This window comes from Eumetopias jubatus, unplaced genomic scaffold (assembly GCF_037043125.1).
Source record: "Eumetopias jubatus isolate StellerSeaLion01/CBP00866 unplaced genomic scaffold, mEumJub1_p1.0 scaffold_1, whole genome shotgun sequence".
NCBI classification, from domain to species: Eukaryota; Metazoa; Chordata; class Mammalia; order Carnivora; family Otariidae; genus Eumetopias; species Eumetopias jubatus.
Window position 1 is genome coordinate 213,079,971 of NW_028274807.1, and position 27,490 is coordinate 213,107,460.

General features: G+C 56.6%; 4 protein-coding genes across 4 annotated transcripts; 1 reads left to right on the forward strand and 3 right to left on the reverse strand.

The window, feature by feature from the left end:
- Window positions 1-1,043: 1,043 nt before the first annotated feature.
- On the reverse strand, window positions 1,044-5,385 carry CD320 (CD320 molecule). The gene is made up of 5 exons (XM_028093114.2): window positions 5,193-5,385; window positions 2,581-2,694; window positions 2,015-2,248; window positions 1,604-1,762; window positions 1,044-1,502 (listed from the first exon to the last, which is right to left on the reverse strand). Exons 1-5 carry the CDS (start codon window positions 5,317-5,319, stop codon window positions 1,360-1,362), a joined length of 777 nt encoding a protein of 258 aa, XP_027948915.1. The 5' UTR covers window positions 5,320-5,385; the 3' UTR covers window positions 1,044-1,359.
- Window positions 5,386-8,017: 2,632 nt separating this feature from the next.
- On the reverse strand, window positions 8,018-14,884 carry NDUFA7 (NADH:ubiquinone oxidoreductase subunit A7). Its single transcript, XM_028093222.2, has 4 exons — window positions 14,796-14,884; window positions 14,325-14,374; window positions 11,288-11,437; window positions 8,018-8,237 (listed from the first exon to the last, which is right to left on the reverse strand). The coding sequence occupies exons 1-4, from the start codon at window positions 14,844-14,846 to the stop codon at window positions 8,147-8,149; spliced, it is 342 nt and encodes a 113-aa protein (XP_027949023.1). The 5' UTR covers window positions 14,847-14,884; the 3' UTR covers window positions 8,018-8,146.
- Window positions 14,885-14,983: 99 nt separating this feature from the next.
- Window positions 14,984-16,117, forward strand: RPS28 (ribosomal protein S28). The gene is made up of 4 exons (XM_028093205.2): window positions 14,984-15,048; window positions 15,147-15,194; window positions 15,706-15,839; window positions 16,038-16,117. Exons 1-3 carry the CDS (start codon window positions 15,010-15,012, stop codon window positions 15,826-15,828), a joined length of 210 nt encoding a protein of 69 aa, XP_027949006.1. The 5' UTR covers window positions 14,984-15,009; the 3' UTR covers window positions 15,829-15,839; window positions 16,038-16,117.
- A 137-nt stretch (window positions 16,118-16,254) lies between these two features.
- KANK3 (KN motif and ankyrin repeat domains 3) lies at window positions 16,255-25,971 on the reverse strand. Its single transcript, XM_088017661.1, has 11 exons — window positions 25,441-25,971; window positions 23,297-24,622; window positions 23,120-23,219; window positions 22,765-23,000; window positions 22,644-22,686; window positions 22,451-22,535; window positions 21,732-21,948; window positions 17,874-18,016; window positions 17,555-17,755; window positions 17,373-17,471; window positions 16,255-16,561 (listed from the first exon to the last, which is right to left on the reverse strand). Exons 1-11 carry the CDS (start codon window positions 25,721-25,723, stop codon window positions 16,511-16,513), a joined length of 2,784 nt encoding a protein of 927 aa, XP_087873787.1. The 5' UTR covers window positions 25,724-25,971; the 3' UTR covers window positions 16,255-16,510.
- Between the last annotated feature and the right edge of the window lie 1,519 nt (window positions 25,972-27,490).

Genomic DNA, 27,490 nt, shown 5'->3' on the forward strand with positions numbered 1-27,490 from the left:
ATCGGGCTCCCTGCTCGGGGGGGGGGGGGGGGGAGTCTGCTTCTCCCTCTGCCTCTGCCTCTCCCCCCCGCTCCTGCTCTCTCTCAAATAAATAAATAAAATCTTTAAAAAAATAAATTCACCAGTAAAAAGTGAACCCACAAAACCCTGGACACCCCACCCTGGGACCCTAACAAAGGCAAAGCCCCAGGTCTACACTGCCTCTCTTTACCTGTGATCTCACTGTGTGGCCTGCAAGGGTGCCATGTGCCCTCTTGTGAGGACCTGTGAGTCATCACCCTCGTTCCTCGAAGTTCCCAGATAGTCTTTGCTGAAATGCGTCCAGCGATAAGAACCACAAGGGCCGGCCCAGCCACAACATTGGCTGCAGATGGTTAAGGTCTCTGGGGGCTGGCCACGCAGAGCACAGACCCAGGCGGATGCCCCAGGCATCCCTAGCCAGTGGCATCACTGTCAACAAGCTGGTACCTATGGGACAGACAGCACTGCCCCCAGAGCCCGCTGGGATTATTCAAATCAGCGAATCCCAAGCCCACTTACCCTGCCTCACCTGTTCCTTCCCACGGGAACCACAATAAAGGTTCTTGCCCCCATTCTCCTCCCTCTGCCTCCTGACCCTGGGGCTTCCTTCCCCTGTGTGGCAGAGTGTGCACCCCCTGCCCCACCGTCTTTTGGGAACTGTGAGTCTTTTCAACGGCAGCCCACACCTGCACAATAATCAAGCCTACATTTTAAAACTGGGTGGAGCCCAGACCAACCCTCGGATGCCCAGCTTACATCTCAAAGAGGAAGAAGCCTTGATGGATGGCGGCCCCCCCAGGACTCCAGGGGGCCCTGCCCAAGTTCTCTCCTCTGCACAGGAGCCGGCGGGTAATGCAGACCACCCTGCTGCCCCAGGAAGCCAGAGGCAGAGTGGCCAAGGGAGCGCCCAGGCCTGGGTCCCTGAGTCCTACTCTCTCGGGACACGTCCACCACGGAGGAGGGGCTGGAATGGAGACCCCTGGCTGCCCGGGCAGAGGGAGACAGAGCCCCAGAGGCAGGCAGACGATGTGAAGTGACTTTAATCAGCACCTTCAGATGGGGGCAGCAGGAGTGTCTATGTGCGGGCCCGCCCCCGGGAGCAGCCTGGGGCCAGCCCCTCAGTTCCAGATGTGACATACTCCCCAGCCAGGCTCCCTGAATCCAGGGGGAGGGTCCCGGAACCCCCAACCTCTCCAGGGCCAGCTCAGGAGCTCAGGTCCGGGTGCTGCCCGGCCAGAAGGACCCACGTCTGAGGGCTGGTATGCCAGCAGCTGCAGGGGTACATGTCCTCATAGCTGCCCCTGCTCAGGGACCAGCTGTGGTGGCAAGAGCTCGTCCTCAGAGCAGCGAGGTCCTCCTGTCGGACAGCAGCAGGGACTCCTTCACGACCATAAGCAGCCCCAGCGGGCGCAGGCACCCCAGGGCAGAGAGCCGGAACAGCACGAACAGGGAGATGGCAGCCACACCGGCACTGAGCACCACTGCGGAGCACAGACAGGCAGGAGTCAGCCACACGGAGAAGGGGCGTCTGCAGCCTGTGCCCTCCCCAGGCCCCAGGAGTGGGAGGGCCTGGTCATCTTACCCGCAGCCGCGATAACCCCATAAGCACTCCGGTTTCCAGACTGAACGGAATCCTGGTCCCCAACGGGGCTCGCTGTAGCATTCCTGAGAGAGGGGACACTGTGCGGGGTCACAGGGGTCCCCGTGGACGTGGCAGTCCCTTGCTGGAGGGTCTCAGTTCCTGCAATAAGTCCAGGCATTCAGCAGCTGGGGAGTGGCCACTGAGGATGGGGGGGGGGGTCGGACACGAACAGGTGTTCCAAATGCCTGGGGGGCCTTGGGGCTCATCTTCCACTGCCCCCACAGGGATGCAGGCACGGGAGGATGCAAGCATCCACACCCTCAGCCTGGTCACCCACCGGAAGGTGTCAGGTGTCCTTATCTAACGCCCAGCCCCACCCCTCCAGGCAGGCAGAGGTCCCATGACACACACCACAGCCAAGCTCATCACTGGAGGCGGGACAGTCAGGATGGCCATCGCAGAGCCAGGTGCGTGGGATGCAGGCACCGCCTAGCGGGCAGCGGAGCTCCCCCGCCGGGCAGGGCTGGGAACTGCAGTTGTGAACATTCTCCACGATGCCATCTGGGCAGTCATCGACGTTGTCACAAGTGCAGGGGCTGCCAGTGGGTGGCTGGCACTCTCCGTCCTGGGCACAAGGCTTGATTCCTGGGGTACAAGGTCAGTCAGGTGCCAAACACCCACCCAACAGTGCTGCAGAACGCCCCTCCACCCGGCCTTCCAGAAATAGGCAACCCTAGAAAATCCACGCATCCTAAAGATTCCCTGTTGTTAGCTCCATCTGCCAAGGACTGGCCTCCCTGAAAGTTCCTCTTCCCAAGGCCCCCCGCTAAGTCCGCTTCCTAGTAAACCCACCTCTTCTTGTAAGCCCTGCCCATCCTCAGGCCCCGCCCCCCCGCCTGAAGGCCACACCCCTCACAAGCACCTCACCTCCCGCGGCCCCGCCCCCTCAAGCCCCGCCCCGGAGCACGGCTACTCACTGCACTCCTCCTCATCGCTGCCGTCGGGGCAGTCCTTGTCCCTGTCGCAGCGCAGAGTGAGGGGCACGCAGAAGCCACTGGTGCGGCACTGGAAGCTGGTGGGCGGGCACGAGCCTGCAAGATGCACACAAGTGAGGTCTGGGAGGCCCGAGTCGCGCCCCCCGCCCCCCCCCCCGGGGCACAGTGGTTATAGACCGCGACCACCAGGAGAAAGGCCAGGTCCCAGGGCGCTAAAATGACACTGGTAGCCACCATTTGCTGAGGACCTACTCCGTGCGAGGCTTGGAGGGCAGGTTCTACTGCCATCCCCATGCTGCAGAAGGCACTGAGGAGAGAGGCAAGGCCTCGGGCTGCAGGGCTGGTGGCAGAGCCCAGCTCTGAACCCAGATCTCACTGATCCCAGAGTCTTTACCAGGCTCCAGGCCAGATGGTCTCCCCCAGAGGCTCTCCAAAATCCACGGTTAAACAGACTGGGGTAGGAGCCATCTCTGAACCTGACCTGGACCGGGCCCATGGTCTGGGTCAGCAGGGCCCGTTATAGCCCCCCTGCTTAGCCAATGGGAAACAGAGGGCCTGGGCAGAGGACCTGCTTAGTTACCAAGGGTTGTCCACTCACCTCCTAAATTCCTTCCAGATCCGACCACTTTCCCCATCCTGAATGCGCCATCTCCTCACCAGGCCCCGTCCCCATCTCCATTTGGACACTGGGGACTTCACTGAGTCACATCATTCAGTCACCTGCCCTTGCCCTCCCCTCTGCTCAAAACCATGCCCCAGTCCCCTGACCCTTTCACACCAAATCCCTATTTTGTCTATGTGGCTGTGAACACTTCCTGGACCTCACCTCCTCCCTCCTTCTTCCTCTTCATCCAGCTCCCTATGTCCTGGACTCCTCGCTGTTCTCCAAGAGGCCCGGCTCATTTCCACCTCCGGGACTTTGCCCGTGCTGATCGCTGGCCCAGTGCCTCCTCTCTTCCCCCCACTCTGCAACTGGTGATTCCTCCTCAGCCTTCAGATCTCAGCTTCTTTCTTGGAAAGGATCTCATGCACCTCTCAGAGACGCCTGAAGCTCTGCCTTCCACTTACAACAATGGTCCTCAAACTGGTATCCACACAGACTGGGACACTCAGTGGAGATCAGGGCCAGGACCTCGTGACTGCAAGCCCAGGGCGGTACACATACAAGTCACACAAGGGTCGAGGCTGTGTCCTGATTGAGATCTGAGCCTTCCTGGACCCCAGGTAGTGAGGCTCGGGCTACATGCTGATCTGGAGCACAGAAGGGCCTAGAACGTGGGCCAGCAGGAGGGAGCCTGACAGATTGAGGAAAGGAATGGCCTTTAAGGCTCTCTTCCTGGGCTCAGTGAGGGGGGTACAAATACCTGCTTGGCCCCAACCTAGGGGCACTCCAGTCTTTACTGGTACTCTTGCCACTTCCACCTTCACTCCGAGGGCCTGAGCCTCCAAACCCCCTTCTCTCCATAGCCAGTCCCTCCACAGGCCTCCAGGCCCAATGATACCTGTGGCCCACACGGTCCCTGACCTTTAAAGCCAGGAAGAGCTGTGGCCGGACCTGGAGCTGGCTTCCTTCCCTACCCACGGGGGGCGGGGGGGGGGGGTGTCTGGCAGTCTCTGGGTGCGGCTTCCTCTCCAGGTCTAGCCATTCTCAGCCCTGCCAACCTCCAGACCTCCCTCCCTGGAGTGTGTGTTCTTCCTGGAAAGTGGGAGCAGAGCACAGCAGACCAGGCCTCCTAGGGCTGTGGGGTCAGACAGGCGTTAAAAGTGACCAGTGACTTTCCCTCTCAACCTCAGTTCCCTCCCCTGTAAAAGGAGCACACTAGGAGTCCCTATCTCAGTGTCCTGAGGACAGGAGACCACTTGTTGAATTTGGTACTTGGTTAAAGTGAGTCCTGCCTCCTTAAATGAACCAGGAACATGTGGCCTGTAAAGGCAGGGGCTTTGGGGTGAGGCAGGAGACCACATCAGACAGGAACTCACAGCTGAAAAGGAAGTCACCTGTGCCTACAGGGAGGTCACTCTATCCCACCCAGCCGCCTCTGGGAACCTCAGAGAGGGCCACCAAGATCACTCAGGCCCAGGAGCAGGTGTCCAAGGGCCTGGGGTCACAGGGAGGGAGAGAAACCTTTTGTTCTCTAAGGCCAGAGGAGGAAGGCGCAGGGATGGGGAGGGCGGGGGCTGGTCGCCCAGGAAACTCAGCCATATGGCCTCAGGGTCGGACAAGGGTGTAGTCGGAGCAGCTGCTGCAAGAGGCGCCAGGTGACCCGCCACGCAGTTAGAGGTCGGACAACCAGAGCCTACAACTAGCCTTCCTGCCCACGCTGGGCTGAAGGGCGGCTTGGAGGTGACAAAGAGGTCCGCCAAAGCAGAGCAGGACTGGGGTGTGAGCACGGAGAGCCACCCAGGCGACGGTCCCCCACTGGAGATGGCTCGCTCACAGTCCAGGCTCCCGGCACGCCAGAGTCCCCAGCCACGTGCCGGGGGAGTGTCCGGGACGAACGAGCGGCACAGCCAATGGCGAGGCGCCGCCGGCGCGCGGGGCCGGACCGGGCCGCCCAAGGGGTGCGCGCGCGGCGTGCGCGGAGCTCACTCACCTGGGGCCTGGGCCAAGAACTGGATCGGGACCGGGGTCGGGGCGGCCTCCAGGCCCAGCCCGAAGCCGAGCAGCAGCCGCAGCGCCAGGCCCAGGGCCGCTGTCTGCCGCACTCCGCCCTGCGCCATGCAGCCACTTGCCGCACCGCCCCCGCCCAAGCCCTGACCACGCGCCGACGGGTCCTCGCTTTTATCCCCGCGCACGCGCGCCGCGGCCGGGGGCGGGGCCCACGCCCCGAGGATCCGCAGCGCCCGCAGCTAAGAGTACCGTAAACGTCCGAATACGAGGGGACCCACAATATGAGGCTCTAACCCACTTTCCCCGGTGACAAGGTATATCGAAAGATGTTGGGCCCATTTGAAGTTAGAAACTGTGGGGATGTAAACGAACTCTTCGCTGTCTACTTACAGTATCGACCGTGTTGCATGCATCCTGCAGCAAATGTTACTGATTATCATATTTAATATGGCAGCCACTCCACTCAGGCAGGCTCCAGCCCCTCCCTCCTCCCCGCTTCCCTTGTGCACCCAGCTTTTTCTACCTTACTTGCTTTGACTTAGTGTCTGATGACCCACTAGAAGGTCAACTGCAGGACGGGAATGCTGTGTTGTTCATTGCATCCCCAGTGCCTAGCAGAGCGTCTGCCACAATAGTAGGCTCTTAAATATTTGGTGAATAAATGAACGAAACACTTCCAGAAGTTCCTGGCTTCCATCAAGGGTTCTGTCCCTCGCACCTGGATGCACTCACCCACGCCCACTGCCTCCTGCAGTCTTCCTCACAGGTAGGTGGGTATGATTCTTCCGGAACAAGATACGCAAAGGCAGCCAGTGGGCTTTCTCTTCTCATGCTCAACCAATAGGCACATAAAATACAAACCTTCTGCGGGCTTTCTAACCAATCAGAGGCTGTGTTTTCTTGAAAATAAATATTTTATACATAGCTCTGCCTTCAGAAGCAGCAACGGGTCTGATGGCCAGCAGAATCCCAGACACGTGGCGGTCCCTCAGTGTTAGGTATGCAAGCATTTACCACCACCACCCCCCACCCCGTTTCCTGGGAAACACTAAAGCATCCAGATTTTTCCAAGGCGCTCTGTTTGCAGGTTGCTGGCAAGCTTCACTATTTGAAAATGTTGAAAGTTACAGCTGCTTTTGGACAGTGTATATGTATGTGTGTTGGATTTGTTCTTTCAAAACCTCCCAGATGCCCAGGGGAAATGGGTAAGAGGCTAAGGTGTACAGGTGCAGAGGCAGGTGGAAAGGTGACAAAGAGGACTGTGCACTGCAGGGGTGGGGCGCGTCCCATCTTTGAGGCTCAGAGGTCTCAGGGGTGCAGGGATAAAAGCTGAAGTCATGGATTTGTAGTAGTTAGGCAGACTCATCAGCTGCCGGGTTCAATTTCAGTGAGCCTGAGCTGGTTCTTGTCCTTCCGTTCTTGTTTTTCTGCCGAAGGGGTGTGGCACTAGCCATGACCTCACAGGATTGCTCCACAAAGGATTTGAGATCCCGAAAATGTTCAAAACAGTACCGAGCACACAGAGCTCAGTGTCAGACCTCCTTCCCACCCCCACTCCCTTGTGAAATTTCAAGTCTGTGTCATAAGAACTATTCAGAAACCTTCAATGGCATATCTTACCTGCAGTCTGTGGAAGCCCTCGGGGCTGCCTTCCTTGTGCCCTCAGACTTCCTCTCCCTCCCAATCTCCTTTCTGAATCTGACTCAACCTTTGCTCCTATTAGAGTCCCATCTCCTCCAGAAAGCCTGCCCTAGGGGCTGCAGCCCAGGGTTTTCTCCCAGATGAGCTTCTAGCATTTACATGGCCCACTCTGGGGCTCCAGGATACATCCTGCCTGGGACTGGGACCCTTTCCTGCCTTGCTCTGCGCTTCCAGAAAGCAGGGCAGTCTCAGCACCCTGATCTTCACACATCTCCTCTGCCTACTGAAGGACTGTGGGGTTCTTCCAGAGGGCAGCCATGACACACCCCCACTTGAGGTCCCTACATGGCTCCCCATTCCTCCTGCGGCCAGACTTGGGTTGCTTTCACTCAACTGCTCATTCCTCCACAAGGTCCAGCCCCTTCCTTTCCTAGGCTGACCCCACCTCGCTCCCCAGGCCCACATAGAAAGGTTTCTGGCTCGGGCGCCTGGGTGGCTCAGTTGGTTAAGCGACTGCCTTGGGCTCAGGTCATGATCCTGGAGTCCCGGGATCGAGTCCCATATCGGGTTCCCTGCTTGGCAGGGAGTCTGCTTCTCCCTCTGACCCTCCCCCCTCTCACGTGCGCTCTCTCTCTCTCAAATAAATAAATAAAATCTTAAAAAAAAAAAAAAAAAAGAAAAGAAAGGTTTCTGGCTCAGGGAGGCCTTCCCTCACCTGTCCTAGGTGAGCCTTCCCTGGGAGTTGCCCCGCTGTCCTCGGTCACCCCCACCAAGCTGTAGGGTGCTCACAGTCAGATGGGGGCGGCGGTGGAGGGGTGCTGGCTGGTGTCCTCATGAGCAATGGCAACAGGAGCTCCTGAGAAACCTAAGGGAGCAGCTTGTGTTCAGCCCCGCAGTCCTTCACCATCAGTGCCCCCCCCAAACACCCACAGGCCCTGGAACCCAGCGTACTGCTCTCTAGGTTAGCCAGGCCCCCAGGGAAGGGATGGTGACAATGCCAGAGCCCCTGGACCCCATGGCATCAGACTCGTTGCCCAGTGACAGCGTGTCACCCTGAAGCTCACGAACCCCTCCTCCCTCCCCTGCCCCTGGAGTGCTGGCAGAGTGAAGAGTCTTCACCAGGAAATCCAGATAAGTCGTACGGGGCTTCAAAAGTCAGAACGGAAGTGATACTGGAGAGCTAGGTGTATTTGTCATAAATTAGGTCGCATTCTCCCCGGAAGGAATACAAGGAGGGGAAGCAGTCAGGTGGCCCTGAGGGCCCAGCCAGGTGCTCCAGGTGGGGCGGGGGCAGAGTCACAGGTAAGGCTGGTCCTTGGACAGTTCCCACCTCTTCATGGGAGGAGCTGGGGACACAGCCTTCTTCCCTGTGGCAGCTGCAGCCGAGCTGGAAGGGAAAAGAGACTTTGCTTAGGGCCAGGTCTCCAGAGAGCAGCGAGGAGGGATCTGAGGGAGCCCACACCTGTGCCCAGCAAGACCACACCTGCCGAGACTCTGGGTCTGTAGGCCAGAGTGAGAGTGTTTCAGAGTGCCCAAACTCCTTCACCGGGGTCCCCCAAAGGGTCAGGCAACCCTTGCTGGGAGCTGGCCAGCCCCCTTCCTGCCCAAGCCCCCATGTGAACCCCCAGTCAGCCTGCCCTGGCTCCTGAGCTCAAAGCCAGCCATAAATAGCTGGGCTCCTCCTCTAGCACCCCTTCCCACTTGTGGCCCCAGGGTGGACGAGCACCCCATTCCTGCTGCCCCGAAACAGGACACTGGCAAAAGAGCCAAGCAATCAGGCGACGTGTGCCCACTGCTCTCTCCTCCCTTGGGTGCTGAGCACTTGCCACGTGGCAGGCGCTGCATGTGCCCCAGCACAGCACTAAGACCAGGCCATAGTCTAATGAGGCTGAGAGTCAAGTGCAATTGAAAAATACACCTTTTGGGGCGCCTGGGTGGTTCAATCGGTTAGGTGTCAGACTCTTGGTTTCAGTTCAGGTCATGATCTCAGGGTCCTGAGACTGAGCCCTGCATCAGGTTCCCCACTGAGCGGAAGTCTGCTTCCCCTCTCTCTCTCTCCCTCTGCCCCTCCCCCTGCTTGTGTGTGTAAATAAAGATAAATAAATCTTAAAAAAAAAAAAAGAAGAAGAAGAATACACCGTTTGGCCCAGAGTGAGCCCCAAGGAGAGACACCGTGACAACAAATCCAAGGCAGGTGCCTCCTGAGACACCCAAGCCCCTGGTGCCTAGGGCTGGAGAGGCTTGCACACATGGTAAGTCCAAAGGGAGAGGAGGTGGGCGGGCAGGCTCTCATTGTGGAGGATGCTCCCAGGAGCAGGGGTTCCAGGGCCTCCCACCCTCCCAGGAGTCTGAAGGAGGTGGAAGAGGCAGAAGCAGCCTCCCTAGGAAATGCAGGCATCCCAGGGGCAGGTGAGGCGGTCTGGGGGGAATTGGGTAGTGTGCCAGTCTGGTGCTGGACTCTGGCGAATTAGAAGGTAACAAGGACCATTCACCGAGTTCAAACTATACAGCAGGCCCTACCTGGCCTCGTCACCTTACAGAGCTTGTCACACTGCAAGCCCACCATCCCCGTTTTACAGATGAAGAAACTGAGGCTCAAGAAAGCCGAAACATTGGCTGCAGACCACACGATGAACTGGCTGTAGAGCCCAGACACCACTGGGGTCTGAGCAAACTGGTTTGAAATCCTGCTTCTGCTCCCCACTAGCTGTGAGACCGGGTTAGGTCACATGGCCTCTCTGTGCCTCAATTTCCTCTTCTCCAACAGGGGCCATCACTGCCCAACTTGTGGAGAGATAAGTAACTGGCAGGCATGACATTGACTCCATTCTAAAACCTTACAGATGTTAATTATGAAGATTAACCTTCATAACAACTCTGCTATAGACTGAATGTTTTGTCTCTCCCAGACTCCTATGTTGAAACTGCAACCCCCAACATGATGGTATTTGGAGGTAGAGCACTCGGGAGGTGATTAGGTCCTGAGGGAAGAGCCCTCATGAATGGGATTAGTGCCCTTATAAGAGATCCTAGACACCCCTTAACCCTTCCACCATGTGAGGACATAGCAAGAAAATGCCATCTGTGAACCAAGAGTGCCCTCGCCAGACATGGAATCTGCCAGCACCTTGATTGTGGACTTCCCAGCCTCCAGAACTGTGGGAAATATATTTGTTGTTTATAAGCCACTGCAGTCTATGATACTGTCATAGCAGCCAAGTGGACTGAGATAAACTCCCTAAAGTAGATACTGTTATCGTCCCCGTTTATTTAAGAGAAGGCACCTGAGGCCAGGGACCAAACCGATTTTAAGGGGCCTGAGATTTATACAATTCTTTTTTTGGGGCGCCTGGCTGGTTCAGTCAGTGGAGCATCTGACTCTTGATTTCAGGGTTGTGAGTTCAAGCCCCATGTTGGGGGGCGCCTGGGTGGCTCAGTCGGTTAAGTGTCTGCCTTCAGTTCAGGTCATGATCCCAGGGTCTTGTGATCAAGTCCTGCATCGGGCTTCCTGCTCCACGGGGAGTCTGCTTCTCCCTATGCCTCTCTCTCTCATGAAGAAATAAAAAATAAAAATCTTAAAAAAAAAAAAAGCCCCAGTTGGGTGTGGAGCCTACTTAAAAAAAAAATACAATTCTTTAAGAGTACAAAGAAAATGTGGGCGGTGTGTGTATATATACACATACGTAATACACACAGGTATACACACAGAATGGAATACTTTTCAGCCATAAAATAAAGAAGGAAATCCTCCATTTGCAACAACATGTATGGACCCTGAGAGTACTATGCCAAGTGAAATAAATGAGACAAATACTGTAGGATCTCACTTATGTGTGGAATCTAAAAACAAAACTGGTGATGGTCACCAGAGGCAGGAGACAGGTACGGGGTGGGTGAAATGAGTGAAGGGGGCCAAAAGGTACAAACTTCCAATTATAAAATAAATAAGTCCCAGGGATGTACTGTACAGCATGAACAATACTCTTGCATATTTGAAAGCTGCTAAGAGAGTAGATCTTAAAGGTTCTCATCACAAGAAAAAAACGTGTAAATCTGTGTGTGGTGACTGGTAAGAAGACTTACTGTGGTGATCATTTCACAATGTACACAAACATCAAATCTTTACACTGTACACTTGAAACTCACATAATGTTATGTGTCAATTACATCTCAATTAAAAAAAAAAAAAACCTACAAAAACAACGCCTGGTCTTCTCCCAGAGCCCTTGATGGGAGCCTGGAGCTTCATTTGCTTTGTAGGAAACGCTCCCCTGGCTGAGGCCCCAACCCCTACCCTGGGCTGGGTGGGGATTCAAAGAGCTCTCCCCTGAAAAGCCTCCGAAGCACAGTTCCTGACACAGTTGATGGCTCAGTTAAGTGAGACCTTGAAAAGCACAAGCAAGAGAAAGGGCTCGTTTCAGGCTGTGATGTCCTCACCTCTCTGCAGGCTTGCCTGACGCCAATACCTTCTGTGAGGACATGACGATTGAGGGTGGCAAGGTTTCCCGGCGGCCATCACGAGTGCAGTAGTAGTTGCTGGAGAGCTTGTGGCTGGGGCCCACAGGGAGCTTGGGAGGAGGCTGAGTTCTGAGGGAAAAGAACACCACCTTTGAGGCTAACAGAAAGCCACTTTTTTAAAAAAGATTTTATTTATTTATTTGAGAGAGCACGAGCGTGCTCGCACATACCAGAGGGGAGGGGAGGGGAGGGGAGGAGAGGGCAGAGGGATGGGGAAAGATTCTCAAGCCGACTCCACCCTGTGCACAGACCCTGACATGGGGCTTGATCTCCAACCCCAAGATCATGACCTGAGTGGAAACCCAGTCAGATGCTTAACTGAATGAGCCCCCCAGGCGCCCCTAAGAGAAAGTCACTCTGGCTAGGCTAGCCTGGGCCGCCTCAGTCACTGGGCTGCAGGCCAGGGGAATCCCTCAGCACACTGTCGTGGATGTACGGGTAGGAAAGATCCAAGGCCCTGAAGCAGGTAGCAGTCTCTGCTTTGAATGTGAAGGTGCTGGAAGGCAAGGCCTAGATATGCCCCAAATGTATGCAGGACCTTTTCTAAGGCTTCTCAGGGAAGGGGGCAGCCCAGCCTGGACACCCAGCCCTGTTCCCACCCCACCGAGGCCCAAAGCTTGCATCTGGCCCCACTTCCACCTGCAGGAGCTCAGGAAATGAAGAGGCCAGGGTCTGAGGCTCTGCCCACCTCATATCCAGTAGTCACACTGTATAAATGCTTGGGCAATAGCCCCAGACTTAGCTTATTCTGAGGGTCTTTGTTTTCAAAGGCCAGGCTCCAGAATTCCTGGGTTTCTGGTTATCTCAGGAACTCTCTGAAGAATCTTACTGGGATCAAGGCTTATTACTCAAAGAGCACCTTGTCCTCTGAGGTCCCTGCATTTCCTGCCTGGCCGCCAACACTATAGCCGGAGCTGGGCTGGGGGGGGGATGGACGAGTGAATAGAGCTCTGTCCTGGGTTGGGCTAAAACCTAGGGTGAATTTACAAAGAAGCCAGAAGCCTAAAATGGAAACACTAACTTCAAAACAATGAAGCCTCCCTGGAAAACACAGCAGAGAGGAAAGGCCGAAAAAATAGAGAAATCATAAAATCATCAGGTTTTCATTCAACCATGTTTTAAAATAATTTGGTAACTGTTTTGCCAGGACTTAAGTTTTTCTTAAAACAAGTGATAGCCATTGTATAAAAAAATGAGAAATATGAAAATATAAAAATTTAATATTAAAACCAATATCCTGGGGCACCTGGGTGGCTCAGTCGGTTAAGTGTCCCACACTTGGTTTTGGGTCAGGTCATGATCTCAGGGTCCCTACGTCAGGCTCTGCACTCAGTGTGCGTCTGCTTGAGATGCTCTTTCTCCTCCCTCTGCCCTGCCCCCAGCTCACATGTGCGCACGCACGCACACTCTCGCTCTCTAAATAGGTAAATAAATAAAATCTTTAAAGCAAATAAACAGGGGCCCCTGGGTGGCTCAGTCATTAAGCGTCTGTCTTCAGCTCAGGTCATGATCCCAGGGTTCTGGGATCAAGCCCCGCATCAGGCTCCCTGCTCAGAGGGAAGCCTGCTTCTCCCTCTCCACTCCCCCCTGCTTGTGTACCTCTCTCGCTGTGTCTCTCTCTGTCAAATAAATAAATAAAGTCTTTAAAGAATAAAATAAATAAATAAAAGCAATATCCTGGGGCCCCTGGCTGGCTCTGTGGAGCATGCGACTCTTGATCTCCGGATTGTGAGTTCAAGCCCCACGTTTGGTGCAGAGATTACTTAAAAATAAAATCTTAAAAAAAAAAAGGCAATATTCCATGGGGCAATTAGAATTTGCTTAACCCCTGGAGGGCAGATGACCCCCCTGTGGGTGTGGCCACAGCTTTCTGCAACCTAGCAGAAGAATTAAGAATCAGGTGCCCAACAGACACACATGCATCGCACTAGGGGGCGCCACTACCCTAAGGAGGTTAGAAATTTTATAAACGGGTTTCCTCAAGGGGCCCACCAACTACCCTAGATAGAAAGTAACTTCAAACTTCTGATATTTGGAATTAGTTACAACAGGTAGGCATTCATATAAATTTGGTCATTCAAATGCTAGTTGTCTTCCTTTCATGCTAATCCTCAATGGCTGCCTTACCTTTGCCTACTCCTCTGACTTCCAATATAGGGCTATCCCTCCTTTGCTTCATGTGTTCCAGCCACACTAGCCTCCTTCCTACTTCTGGCTCTGTCGGGCCTCGACAGCCTTGGCGTGTACTGTTCCCTCCGTCCAGAATATTCTTTCAATAATTATCCTCTGGCTCCTTATTATTCAGGTGATTCAAACGTCAATCCCAGAAAAAAGACCATTCCTGACCACCTGACCTGAGGAAACCACCCTCCAGCTTACTCCATTTTGTCTTCAGAGAATTCCAGAATACTTTTTACCTGTTGCGTTTATTTCCCTACTATGTTTCACTCTTCCTGGAACTTGAGCTCCATGAAAGGAATGAGGATAATAACTTTTCTTGTTGTGCTGGCATCCCTGAGGACACAGCAGAGGCTTGGAAATATTAAGTAATCTTTGGACATAAATGAGTTTGGAATCAAGACACTTCTGGGTTCAAATCCCAGCTGTCACTTTCTAGCTTCTGAGTGACTATAAGCAAATGATTGTCTCGCTGAACCTCACATTTTTTACATTTGTAGCTTGGGGTATGATAACATCAACTGGCAGGACCACACTGAGGACTGAACAGCTACACGATCCCCGCGCTGAATTCATGTCTAACCTGACTGTTCCACGAGCAGCCGGCTCAGAGTACAGGAAAGTTAAAAGCAAACCTCTGCTTCCACATCCTGCCAGGGACCGGAGGCAAGATTCCGGCCTAGCGCAAAGGGGGCCTAACGGAATACGAATTTTGTTCTTGATGTAACAGTAACAGAACAAGGACGTAGTGTGTGGGCAGCGAGCGGGGCTGGCTCACCGCTTGGAGATCTCCTGGTAGCGCAGCTGCAACTTCGCCTGCAAATCGTGCTGTGGGAGGAGAGGAAGGAGGTCAACCCGCAGGGCACTCCAGGAGAGGAGAGGGCGAGGGAACAGGGGCATCCCAAGGGTGGAGAAGGGAAGGTCGGCGATGGTACAGGGATGGTACAGGGATATGGGCCCTGGAGGTGAAGAGGAAAGCCAGGGCCGGGGCCCCAAGATACAGGGTTAGGAAAGTCCTGGAGTAGACCAGAATGGGTCCAGGGCTGCGGTGGAGGTGGATGTGTTGGCTGAAGGAGTCACGAGTTGGGGGCCCGGGCTGAGACACGGGTTCCGGCCTAGGGGCATCTCGGCACTAAAAGCCTCAGGCCCAAGGGTGCAGGAGGAAGGGGATTAGCGGGAGCGGATCCAAGGCGCACGGTGCCCACAGCCCCCCCTCCCCGCCTCGTACGGCCCTTTCAGCCCCGCGCACCCCAGATGCCCAGTTCCGCAGCCGCTGGATGAAGCGGGTAGCGGACGCCATCCTCCGTTTGCACTGAAGGACGCTGGTGACTCTACCGCGAGGGCTGCTGGGAAGAACGTTCATGGTCTCGCGAGAGCGGGAGTGGGCGGGGCTAGAATGTAGTATAAAAGGTCTTCTCGGAGCACGTGACCCCTCTCCGCCCGACCGCCGCCGCGCCGCCATCATGGACACGAGCCGTGTGCAGCCTATCAAGTTGGCCAGGGTGAGGTGGGGGTCCTGATTTGGGGGCTGGGATGAAGAGAGATGGCGTGTATGGGGGGGTCGGGCTCCCCAGGTCTGATCCCAGCTTCTCTCCGCCAGGTCACCAAGGTTTTGGGCAGGACCGGCTCGCAAGGACAGTGCACGCAGGTGAGCGCTGGGGGGGCGGCGGGGGGGGGACGGGACGCCCCGGGATCTGAGCCCTGTTGACTGCCTGGCCAGCTGGACCCTGAGAACCGGAGTCCCTATATCCCAGGGCTCCCGGAGTGCCCCGAGACCTCACTAGGGCCCTGCCCACCGAGTCTGAGCTCCGTCGACCTCACTCCCCAGGCTCCGACGTTCCTCTTTCTCGTGGCTTAGCCCGTCCTACGACCTCTTTGTGGCTCCATGCCCTGCCGAGTGTGCACTCCTCCCGAACAGGACCAGAGCTGCAGCTCTCCCTCCTGGTAACTGCTTTTGCCGCTCGAGAACTTTGTTCTCCACGACTTGGCTCTCTCGAGCTTCTTTCCTGGCTCGGCTCTGCCTCCCAGACGGAGTCCCCTTTCTAAGTATCTCTGGACCGGTCCCAACACGTCCTCTGAATCGAAACCTGTTGCCCAGCCTACGGTGCCTATCCGCGGCTGGCCCTAACTCGTTTGCGTCCTTCCGATGGGTCCCGTAGGTGCGCGTGGAGTTCATGGACGACACGAGCCGCTCCATCATTCGCAACGTGAAAGGCCCCGTGCGCGAGGGGGATGTGCTCACCCTGTTGGAGTCAGAGCGAGAAGCTCGGAGGTTGCGCTGAACTTGTGGCTGGTGAGTGCGGGACAGGGGTGGGAATCAGCAGGCCCATTAGACCCTTGGTGGAGGTAGGGAGGCTTTGCCATATCCATGGGTGAGAAGCTCTTGGAGTGGGAAATGTAGACAGAGTCTACGGAGATTTGCGAGTTGGGGGTGGGAGTTTGCCAGTTGCTGGGTGTCCCTTCAGAATCTCATGTTTGGGTCTGTTTACAGGGTCCTGGATGTCTGGGTCGACCACTTGGCTCACAGGGATGATCTGCGATTGTTAATAAAGTGTTTATGTTGTATGTAAACTCGGGATTTCGTCTCGCTGTCACTAGGCTTATAAAATCTTCCAGAGGGAGCCCCTCCCATCCTTTGTCCTCCAGTGACTTGGGGGGAGGGGGAGCTATGTGTATGTGTCCCCAAAACAAGACACAAGTTGAGTTAGTAATGCTTTATTATGGAATTGGGTGGACTCAGGGGCCTTGTCACTTTTCAGCCCCTTTCTCACTCTGCTGGTCCAGGATGAGCCTCTCCTGAACACTGAGCCATCCAAGCCTTTCTCTTGGCCCAGGGCTAGCATCTGGATAGCAAACCCTGGCCCCTGCTGTGTCCCAGAGGCTGGGGTGGAGGACAGAACAGACTCTCCCAATCCAGGTCCAGGGTGCCAGGCTGCTCACTGAGGCTGGGGGTCTTCCCTGTGGTCACTGCATTCTCCCTTCACCAGGCACAGCCGTGAGGGGCTGAAGGGCTGACTGGGGGGAGAGGTGGGGGACGGGTCCTGTCAGTTGCCTGTGGGCAGGAAGCTAGGGTTTCTTTCAGTCCCTTCACTCAGGGATACTTGACCTGATGGAGGTTTTGTTTCTCTACCCTGTGATCTACCCTTAAGTCCCACTTAAGCAGGGACTCCACCTTTTACAGTGGAGCTAGGCTGCCTGGTTTTGAATCTACCTCTGCCTCCATCTGACCCTGAAGAGGCAACTCCAGCTCTCCTTCCCCACATCTCTACAGAAGAGTGCAAGATCGCAGGCTGATTGGATGAGTTTAATTAAGTAGTACTGAGAACAGCCTGGCATTTGTTTTATAAAAGAGAATAAGCCTTTTTCCCTTGGAGGTAAACTTGAGTATTCTACTTCTGGCTTGGCCCTCCCTCCTTCCTCCCTGCTGCTGGCCAAACTCTGGCTTGCAGGGAACCTGCACCCCACTTCCCCTCCCTAACTCTACAGGATCCCTTATTCTTTGGTGGAAGCCTCTTGGAGGCAGTAGCGGGAGTCCACTGACAGGGAAGGTCTGAGCTAGGTCTAACAGCTCTAGTCTGGTCTTAGGGCACTTCCCCTCTGGAGACCTCGGGCTCATGTAACATGGAGATGTGTCTCACGGTTATTTTGCAGGGTGAACATCAGATCCCAGCCACATGCAAGAGTTTCAAACCCAGGTTCCCAATCCTGGCTGATTCCCCAGGGGAAAAGAAAGGGAGGCCTCTTTCCCGGGGCACACTTGGTATCCTCTTTGAACCCAACGTGCAGCTGGGAGGCTTGGTTTCTCTGGGCCAGGGGCTGCACTCACCGGGGGGTCAGGCTGGCCCGAGCTCAGATGGGCATGCAGCAGAGCGGCCACCTCGTCCTGCTCAGCTTCCAGGGCAATGGCCAGGGCACTGGTGCCCTCCTGAGGGACAGTGGGGACAGTCAGGTCCCTAGACCAAGGCATGGGTACCCTGCCGTCCCGACGTCAACCCCATGGTGGCTCACATTGTCCAGGAGGGCTGGGTCGCAGCCTGGTTGGGCCAGCAGCAGCCGGACCGTGTCCAGGCGCCCGTACTCACTGGCACACATCAGCGCCGTGGCCCCATCTGCATCCTGGGCATTTACATCTGCCCCACATGCCAGCAGGGCCGCCACCATGTCCTGGCGGCCGTGGCTGATGGCCAGCATGAGGGCCGTCTGTCCTGTCTGGGGAGGAAGAAGGGGACAGGGCTGGGGAGGGCTCTGGAGAAAGAGAGGTCAGAGACAAACCCAAAGTAGAAGTGACTCTAGCAGACCGGGACCCAGGGAAGAAATGTCCACGCACCTGGCTGGCCTTGGCGTTAACGTTGCCCATATGGAAGAGTCTCTGAACCACAGCCATGTCCTCTTCTCGCCCCACAGAGGTAAGTGCAGCCAGCATGAGGGCTGAGTAGCCAGCCCGATTCTGATGGTCAACCTCGCAGACCCCTGGGAGAGTGGTGGTGGTGGTCAGTCAACCAAGAAGCTGACACCCTCAGCCCAGCCTGGTTTACTTCCCCCACGACTAGGTTTGCCATCAATGTAATGGGGGTGGTAACTGGATCATGAATTCACTGTTTCCTCTGCCTCCAAGATGCTCCCAGCCAAGAGCCACGTGGCTCCCTCCCCTTCAGGGTTCTGCTCAAATCTGCTTATTGCAAGCTGGTTCAGAGACTTGGTTTTCTTTTGTATCCCCCAGTACCTGGAACAAAACCTACCACGTAGTACATCCTCAATAAACCGAAGTTCCTATTTTTGTGGCTATCACCCACGAAGCCACCATTATTGGCCCCCCACCCCCCAGAGAACTAGGGCAACTTGGGGCACCTGGGTGGCTCAGTCAGTTAAGCATCCAACTCTGATTTTTGGCTCAGGTCGTGAGATCGAGCCCTATGTTAGGCTCTGTGCTGGGAATGGAACTTGCTTAAGATTCTCCCTCTGCCTCTGTCCCTGCCCCCTCCCCCAAAACAAAGAAAGCTGTCAACTGGTCCACTCTGGTGCCCAAATCCACTCGTTTCCATGCAGCAGATAAAGAGAAACTTGGCCCAGCCACCTATTTAAAACCCTCCCACATCTCCCCATTGCTCCTGGAATACAGGCCATTGTCCACCATGGCTTCTGAGGGTGTTACCTAACTTATGTCCCTTCCTTTGGAACCCTTTCTCCTCCAAGCCTGTGTTACAAATTGAGTTGTGCCCCCCCCAAAAAAGATACAAAGTCCTACCTATCCTGTACCCATGAATGTGACCTTAACTGGAAATAGGGTCTTTGCAAATGTAATCAAGGTGAGGTCATTATGGTAGGCCCTATCCAGTGTGGCTGGTGTCCTTAGAAGAGACACAGACGGGCAGAAGACCATGTGAAGACAAAGGCAGAGAAGAGAAGCTGCCATCAGCTACAGGATGCTAAAGATTGCAGGCAACCACCAGAAGCTAGGAGAAAGGCATGGAGCAGATTGCTTTGCTCTGAACTCCTAAGAAGGAACCAGGCCTGCCAACCTGGATTTTGGACTTTGGGCCTCCTGAACTACAAGAAAATGAATTTCCATTTTCTTAAGCCACCCACGTTGTGCTACTTTGTTACAGCGGCTCAAGGAAAGGAGCCCTGTGGTTACTGGCTGTTGCCTCTCCCTCAACAGCACCTACTCTGGGCTCAGTTACCAAAGTGACCGATGCTGTTGTCCCCCACTGTTTGGAAAGTTCCATGAGGCTACAAAAGGTTGGGGAGGGGCGCTTGGATCAGGGTCATGGAGTGGATGCCCTATAGAGAGGGACTCAGACAATGGACTGGGGAGAAAAAGGGTTAAGTAGTATCTAAAGGAAGAGGGCAGGTTTCCTAGTTGTGTGGCATGCCCTTAGGTGTTCACTGCTTCCACAAGCTTCTGTGACACTGGCGGAGTGTGCTGGGTGGGGAGAGGCACACAGGAATAACCAGAGTCGGGTCTCTGCAGCCTGGCCAGGAAACCCACCCATCTGCCCCTACCCTCTCCTTTCCCCTCCTCCCTGAGGCCTTTCTAAGCCAAAGGATCACTTTAGTTGATTTCCTCCCTGAGTTATGTTTTGTTGTGGCCCTTATCCCTGTTTGTAATTGTTTCACATTTTTACTTGTTAATTGTCCATCTCCACTCCCCCTCTCCCCACAAGGCACAGGCTCACAGCCATACCCTCATGAGAGCTTGCTCATTCATTCAACCATCACTGTGGCCCATGCTGGGGCCTGCCATGCAAGTAGGGTGAAGTGAAGGAGCGCTGTGGGGAGGAGTTTGAAAGGGGACATAAATGAGTAGTTAATGGAGGGTGAACAAGGAAGCAAGGGGACCGGGGGGCGGGCAGTAAAATGGAGGCAGGGGGAGCAACAGACAATGGTCCTGTGAGGGTCAAGGGTTGTTAGGGCCAGGCGACCGGAGAGCCAAAATGTTGGGAGGTGAGAGAAGAGACGAGACTGTGGAGGGGGCATGGTTACAGTGACATCAAGATCTTGGGATGACTTTACAAGTGTAAGGCTGGGGGCACCTGGGTGGCTCAGTTGTTGGGCGTCTGCCTTTGGCTCGGGTCTTGACCGAGCCCCACATCAGGCTCCCTGCTCTGCAGGAAGCCTGCTTCTCCCTTACCCACTCCCCCTGCTTGTGTTCCCTCTCTCGCTGTGTCTCTTTCTGTCAAATAAATAAAATCTTAAAAAAAAAAAAGTGTAAGGCTGATGTAGGGCAGAGGCCAAGGTGACAGGAGGAGGGGGGTCAAGGAACTGAGAAGCCTGGAGGTAAGAGTGATGCTCCATAAGGATACTGAAACTGGTGAGGGTTCACGTGCAAAGAAGGAGAGCTGGCCCCAGGAGGGAAGAGTGATCTCAGTTTGGAGGGAGAAGCCAGAAGAGGCGGTGGAGGGAATAGGGGTCTGATCAATAAGAGGCTCCAAGGTAGGGCTGAGGGAGGAAGGGGAAAAGTTCTGGAGGTGGAGATGAGGGGCAAGGATACACAGCCGCACCCAGCCCCTGCGTGCCAGGGAGGTGAAAGGAAACAGCCCTTATGTGGGGAGTATATTAAGGAGTCAGGGCCCTGGGTAGGGGGAGGGACATGGTAGCAAGCAGACGGGCAGAGGGAATGATCGATGTGAGAACCAGAAAGCCCAGGGCAAGGTCTGGGGAGTTGGAGCCTGGGGGGTGGGGTGGGGGGTTGAATGCAAGGAATAAAAGGTATCCGTGAAGGCTTGGGCTTCTTGTGACTGACAGCCATGCCTGTCTGCCCCAGTCCCCAGTCCCCTTTAAGGCAGGAGATGCCTTGAATCATGCATTGTCCCCTCCTCCCAAGCTTGAGCTCCTGGTCCAGCAGGTCACCAAGATCTTCAGGGATGGGACAGACCTGTGTGTTTGGGGGCAGTGGGGTCAGGGAGAGAACAGGGGGACCTGCCTTGGCCTGCAGTAAGACTGAGAAGCCTCCAAGGGCAGGCCCCAGCAGATACTGGACCTGAAGGATGACACCCAGGAGGGCTCTTGGTGGGCAGTTTGTCTACTGCCCACTGTCTCCTCTGCTGTGAGTCCCATGGGGAAAGTAGCTGTATGTGGGTGGCCCACCCCCACCCCAGCACCATACTAGTATCTAGTAGGTTTTTAATACATGTCTGTGGGCTCAGGAACACCTGGATGTGTGTATCTCAGCTCCAGAGGGGGAAAGTTGGGGCAGGAAATGAGCAAGCAAGTGGCAGGGGATAGAAACGTGTAAAATGGAGTCAATGCAGGATGTGGGGGTGGAGGACAGGGCACAGTGGGCCAGCCTGGGAGGGTGGTCAGAGCCCTGACCCGTGGGAGAGGCAGGTGGCTGGGTATTGGGGCCCAGGACTGAGGTGAGCATCAGGACTGGAGATTCAGGGACAATGCATGGTGACCACCGACTGGCCTCCTCCTGCGTGCCTGGTGCTATTCTACACCTGTTCTTACAGCTGCCCAAGGAGGGTGGTGGTGCATCCCCATTTCCCAGACGAGGAAGCTAAGGCTGGTGACACTAAGTAAGTCCTCTAAATTTAGCTCTACCTAACTTTAAAACCGGGGTATTCTGGCACCCTGCAAAGTGAGAGGCAGGTGTCAGGGTAGAGCTCAGAGTGGAGAGGTCTAAAGGCCCTTGGCAATCTGCCCAGGACACCAGCATCCTCTAACTCTGGAGGAAGGTGCTGACCGGTATCCAGCAGCAAGCTCGAGATGGTCAGGTTCCCGTGGGACACGGTGTAGTGCAGGGCTGTGTTGCCGTTGCCATCTGCCAGGTTCACCACGTGCGCCAGGAGCTCGGGTCCCAGGCGCGCCACCGCTCCCAGGACCCCAGCCACGGGCTCGGCTTGAGAGCGCCGCTGGCTGGACACTCGAAACCACTCCTGGGCCACTAGGCGCGCCGCGCCCTGCCGGGACCGGTGGAAAGACGTCAGAGATGGTCCGGACTGTGGTGGCAGGGAGGGTGTGGGGGCGGGGCTAGGAATCGAGGCGGGGGAGGATGGTCGCTGCTTGTCTCAGGGGGTCCGTGGGCCGCACCCTTTTGGAGGAGGGAGTACAGCCAGTGCGGGTCCCAGGCTCAAGCCAGCGGGGGTCCTCCCCTCTGGGAAAGAGCCTGTGGGAGAACCCAGAGTGGAGGAAGGCGGTGAGCGCTTGCCTTTGGGGAGTGTGGGGGTGGGCCTGGGGCTTGGGGCGCACCCTTTTGGGGGAAACAGGGAAAACTTCATTGCTATCCCTGGGCGGAGATCCCTTTGGAGAGCCTGAGATCAGGGGATGTCTTGGCGCCAAGGGGTGGAACTTGGGACCGCCCCCCAACTCTACGAAATCCGATGGGTTCCCCTAGAAGGCGTCAGGGGAGGTCCCCGATGGGGCCCGCGACTCCACGTGTGAAGGGCTCTCGCTGGCACTCACGCCGTCGCGGGCGATTCCGCGGGGCCGGCTCAGCTGCCGCTGCAGCGCTGCGCACGCCTCCTTCAAACGCGGGCTCAGCTCGCACCTATCAAGGTGGCCGAGAGAGGCTCAGGAGGGGTCTGAGGGGGAGGGGGTGCGCGGAGGACAGGAAAGAAAGCCCCCGTTCCCACTCCGTGTCCGTAACGCCGCTCACCTCCCCTGCGCACCAGGCTGAGGTTCTGCCTCCGGCTCCGGCTGGGGCTCGGGCTCGGGCTCGGGCTCGGGTTCGGGCTCGGGCTCGGGCTCGGGCTCGGGCTCGGGCTCGGGCTCCGGCTCCGGCTCGGGGTCCAGGGCATCCTTGCCACTGTCGTCCCCGACATCCCTGCCTCTGTCATACCCGGACAAGCTGCTCCTTGGAGGCTCGGCAGTACCGTCCTCGCTGCCGCTGTCGCTGTCACTGTCGCTATCGTCCTCGCTGGATGAGCTCTCGTACCTGGGGGCAGGGTGGGAGGCGGCCGCTGAGCCTGTGGGCTCATTCTTGCGTCCTGCGAGGTGGGAGTGGCTGTCCCCACTTTACAGAAGAAGAAACAGGCTTTCCAAGACCACACTGCGAGTCAGGGGCAGAGCCAGGATTCAAACCCCAGTCTATGTCCCTGCAGATGCTGCCATGGGGAGGGGTAAAGTGCTCACTCTCCGTTGAGGACCCCAACAAACTGCAGGCTTTTGGGTCCTGGACTGGGCTGGGCTCCAGGTGTACCATCTCTCCTCTTCATGATGGATTTGAGGATGCCTGGCGGGTCAGATGAGGGTACTGAGTTCGAGTCCAGAAGCCACCAAGCCAGGGCTTAGGCAGGGGTTGAGACTCACCCGCAGGGGCCACGGCTCTGTCCCCATCCGTGGGTCCCGACGGGTTCTCCTGACTCAGGCTAGGGGCCTCGGCGAGGGCCTCGGTCTGTGTGGCCTTCGCAGCACAACCCCACGGGGTCTGAGTGGCAGCCTCGCGCGGCTGGGGTTGGGCCGCCGCAGCTGCCTCCTCCTCGGCAGCCTCGCGGGCCTCCTCCTGCTGGCGCAGCCGGCAGCGCAGGAGCTCGCTCACCCCGCGCTGGTGCTCCAGGCTGGCGCGGAGCAGCTCCAGCTCGCGCTCGGCGGCCTCGGGCAACCCCAGCAGCGCCTCGGTCACCCACGCGTCCGACTCGAGGGTCTCGGGGGCAGCGTCTACGCCGGCCTCCCGGGTCTCCGGCACCGCCTGGGCCCTAGCGTCTTGGGTCTCGGGCACCGCCTGGACGCCAGCCTCCCGCGTCTGCGGCGCCCCGTCGGGGGTCCCGGTTCCGTCGGGGGCCCCGGTTCCGTCGGGGCCCTCGAGCGCGCCCTCACTGCGCCTAGAAGCCGGCCCGTCGGGGCCATCGGCCCAGACACTGGCCCTGGAGCGAACGCCGCGCTCGGAGGTGGCGAGGCGCTCGGTGAGGCGCCGCAGCTGGGCTAGCTTGTCGGGGCGCGCCTCGACCTCCCCGTCGGGCTCCGGCTGCCCGCGTCCAGCCAACAGCCGTGCCTTCTCCGCACGCAGCGCGCGCACCTGCTCCTGCAGTTCGGGCAGCGCGCGCGCCTGGTCCTCGAGCTCGCGCAGGCGCCGCAGAGCCGCGGCCATCTGCTCGCGCACCAGCTGCAATTGCGCGGGCCCGGGAGAGGCGGGGGCGGGGTTGGAGGCGGGGCTGGGGGCGGGGCTGCTGCGGCCAGATCCCCGCGGGCTGCGCGGGACGGCGCGGGCGGGGCTGGGCGCGCGCTCGTGCGCGTGCGCCTGCGCCAGCTCCAGCCGCCGGCTGGTTTCCAGGAGCGTGTGCTCGACGCGCGAGTTACGGATGGGCACGCGTGGCGACAGCGGCGGCAGCAGGAGCCCCGAGGGTGCGCCCGGGGAGAGTGCGCCCGATGCTCCCCCGTCGTCACTGGCCAAGGATTCGCTGGAGGTCCAGGCGCCTGGGCTTCGCGCGCCAGCGAGGCCCGCCCGGGGTGCACGGGGGCGACGCGGGGGCGGGGGGCCCGGGGCGCGGCGGGGGGCGGGGCCCCGCTCCAGCTCCTCCACGTACTTGAGGAAGTCCAGGTCCAGGTGGAAGCCATACGGCGTCTCCACTGAGTAGGGCGAGCTCGGGCTGCGGGCGCCCGCGGTGGGGCCGGAGCCCAGGCAAGGACCGCCCAGGTCTGCAGGCATGACGGGGTGTTATGGGCGTCAGGCTGGGGGAGGGGGACGACCCGGGAGAAACTGGACAGATAGAGCTCGTCTCCCACCGCCGCACGACAGTCCTGCAGGGCTCCACCTGCACCAAACCCTGTACACATGCCACTGCGCACATGCATGCCCAAGGACCAAATGCCTATCTGCACCAAACAGTCAAGCAATCCCACCCACTTACTATGTGCCAAGCGCTTTTCTAGGCGCTGGGGACACATCGGTGAACAAGACAGACAAACCCCTGTCCTCTTATAGGAGATAAATAAACATGATCATTCCAAAGGATGCTTAGGGCTAATAATAATAAGATGAAATACAGAATAACTGGAGAAGGTGTGTGACTTTGGCTCTAGTTGTCAGGGCAGGTTTCCTGTGGAAGGGACTTAAAAGTCGAGCACTGACATGATGAGGAGGAAGCAGTTGGGGACAGAAGGTTCCTGAAGGAAAACAGAGCAAAGGCCCTGGGATATAGTGAGCAGGGTGGGCAGGAGTTAACAGTGAGGTGGAGGTGAGGGTGCCCGAAACAGTGAAAGGACAGGAGTAGAAGAGGTGGCCTGGGTCCAGATCGAGGGGGGCCTCCCTGGGCCGCCGTGAGGAGTTGGAATTCTATTACACGTGTGATAGGGCACCATAAGCAGGGTTGAAGCAGGGCTGTGACATTATGCAATGGACCTTTAGAAATGGCTCTCTAGCTACATGCAAAGGAGGGAACCACGGGGCTGCGCCTATACGTGGGCACCAAGTATCAATCCATGCACACACATGTACCCCCACTTTGCACACTCACCGGGCAGGTTCTGATTCAGGGCAAACTTGGCCATGTTTTCTGAAGTAGCTGCAAGACACACCCTGGAAAATGTCCCCAGAGGGGGTGAGGATGGGGCTGGCCCCATTCCTCTGGAGTCAGCCTGGACTCTAAGTAAGTAAACAGACTCCCATCCACCCTCCCACACACATAGGTCCTGTTCTCCCTGCTCCTTCAAGAGGCCTTGAAACTTCGGAATGAATGAATGTGGGCATCCCCAGGTCCAGGCCTCAGCCTGCTGGGGAGGAGGGGGCAGGAAGGGCATGAAGAGGAGAAGAGAGGAGAGTGATCAGAGAACATGAGTAGCTGGGTGTGGGGGCAGAGAAGGGTCATTCCAGACCTGCCGAGTTGTGTCAGTCCCAGGGCAAAATTAGAAATTAATGCTCAAAGGGATGAGGTGTGAACCTTCAGAAGAAGAAGGCGAGAGTTGGAAGCCCTTCATGGGCTCATGAGAAATTCATCTGGTCAGATTCTGCATATTAAAAAAAGAACAAACACAGGATTATTTGAATTCTTCTCTCCTTAGAGAAATGCAAACAAAATATAATTGTGCATCTGAGTTTTTACCAAGTCACTTGTGAGAGCCTTATGGGAATGATGGAGAGTTGTGGGCCAGATGTATCAAGGATGCAAATCAATGGATACCGACCTCCCTAGGATGTCTCTAGTGGAGTGCCGCGGTGTTCTGCTCCTGGCTTGTAAGAGTCTGTAATGGATGGGGCGCCTGGGTGGCTCAGTCGGTTAAGCGACTGCCTTCGGCTCAGGTCATGATCCTGGAGTCCCGGGATCGAGTCCCGCATGGGAGCCCCTGCTCGGCGAGGGGCCTGCTTCTCCCTCTGACCCTCCCCCCTCTCATGTACTCTCTCTCTCTCTCATTCTCGCTCTCTCAAATAAACAAATAAATCTTTAAAAAAAAAAAAAGAGTCTGCAATGGAACCATAAGTACCCAGGTTGTCAGACCTGGGGCTATACATGGGGCTGGGAGGACTCTTCAGGAAACATGACGGAGGCTCTAAGAAACTGAGGGAGACTGGGCCACATCTCATGTAATAATTAACAAGGACAATCAGAAAGCACAGGGTAGGAAAGATGGGGCTTTGAAGAGCCCACATGAAAAACCTTCAAGGAGGGGAAAGCAGCTTGTCTTGAGTGCCTACTGTATGCTCCGCCTGATTAAATGCAACCCCCATACAATCCTGCAATGTAGATATTATCATTCACATTTTCCAGATGGCGAAACCAAGGCACAGAGCAAATAGGGCAGCTGTCTTGTGGGAAATGCCCTCAGATTGGGCTCTGCCCATCTTCCAGGGACCCCTTGCCCGCCCAGCCTCACCATCAGGTGCCTGTCAGATCCATCTGTCCTCTCCCTGACCCCATGCTCAATGTGCCAACCACCTGGCAACCTTTGTCATCACCCCCCTCCAGCCTCCTGCACTCCTGATGACCACCTCTGTGGCTAACACTCACCAGCCATTGAATACCCCCTGCTCCACTGCTTGGGGGACTTACGCCCTTAAAACCTCCCTCACCCCACCCCAAGGCAGACAGGGCCCCTTCCAGTCCTGCAGCAGCTGTTTCCTGCCCCCTCACACTGGCTGAGAGGGGCAGGCCAGGAGGGCAGCCACACAACTTGTTTTCAGGAAACTGCTAGGGAAGAGTTGTGTCCTGGAAAAAAACCTGGGCCGACTTAGAGGTCTGGGCCCTGGGATATAGTGAGCAGTGACACGTAGGGGGTCTGGGTCCCACAGCCGGCAGTGTGACTCAGTGGGCTCAGCCCCCTCCTCTGGTGACCTGGTCACACCCAAATTTGAGGCCCTGGGAACTTAAAAAAAAAAAAACAGCTGTGGGCCATCCCTAAGACCCTAATCAGCTAGAGCAGCCAGACCCAGGCGCTGGGCTGAGTAATAATAACAACAACAACAATACTCTTGCCATTTACTATGGGTCCCCCTCTACTATAAGCAATTTATGGCTATTGACTTAAAAAAAAGAAAAAATCCTAGCTAAACCCTCTGAGGGAAGTTTTCTT

What these genes read in the sequence shown, in the direction of transcription:
- CD320 (XM_028093114.2), bottom strand. Translation starts at nt 5,319, where the DNA reads ATGGCGCAGGGCGGAGTGCGGCAGACAGCGGCCCTGGGCCTGGCGCTG. An exon ending in GTTCTTGGCCCAGGCCCCAG is followed by an intron (nt 2,695 to 5,192) that starts GTGAGTGAGCTC and finishes TGCATCTTGCAG; the next exon opens with GCTCGTGCCCGCCCACCAGC. An exon ending in CAGTGATGAGCTTGGCTGTG is followed by an intron (nt 1,763 to 2,014) that starts GTGTGTGTCATG and finishes GACTTATTGCAG; the next exon opens with GAACTGAGACCCTCCAGCAA.
- NDUFA7 (XM_028093222.2), bottom strand. Translation starts at nt 14,846, where the DNA reads ATGGCGTCCGCTACCCGCTTCATCCAGCGGCTGCGGAACTGGGCATCT. An exon ending in TACCAGGAGATCTCCAAGCG is followed by an intron (nt 11,438 to 14,324) that starts GTGAGCCAGCCC and finishes CTTTTCCCTCAG; the next exon opens with AACTCAGCCTCCTCCCAAGC. An exon ending in TCAGGCAAGCCTGCAGAGAG is followed by an intron (nt 8,238 to 11,287) that starts GTGAGGACATCA and finishes TTTCCCTTCCAG; the next exon opens with CTCGGCTGCAGCTGCCACAG.
- RPS28 (XM_028093205.2), top strand. Translation starts at nt 15,010, where the DNA reads ATGGACACGAGCCGTGTGCAGCCTATCAAGTTGGCCAGG. An exon ending in AGCCTATCAAGTTGGCCAGG is followed by an intron (nt 15,049 to 15,146) that starts GTGAGGTGGGGG and finishes TCTCTCCGCCAG; the next exon opens with GTCACCAAGGTTTTGGGCAG. An exon ending in CGCAAGGACAGTGCACGCAG is followed by an intron (nt 15,195 to 15,705) that starts GTGAGCGCTGGG and finishes TGGGTCCCGTAG; the next exon opens with GTGCGCGTGGAGTTCATGGA.
- KANK3 (XM_088017661.1), bottom strand. Translation starts at nt 25,723, where the DNA reads ATGCCCTTCCTGCCCCCTCCTCCCCAGCAGGCTGAGGCCTGGACCTGG. An exon ending in GTTGGGGTCCTCAACGGAGA is followed by an intron (nt 23,001 to 23,119) that starts GTGAGCACTTTA and finishes TCTTCTGTAAAG; the next exon opens with TGGGGACAGCCACTCCCACC. An exon ending in CAGCCTGGTGCGCAGGGGAG is followed by an intron (nt 22,536 to 22,643) that starts GTGAGCGGCGTT and finishes CCACCTTGATAG; the next exon opens with GTGCGAGCTGAGCCCGCGTT.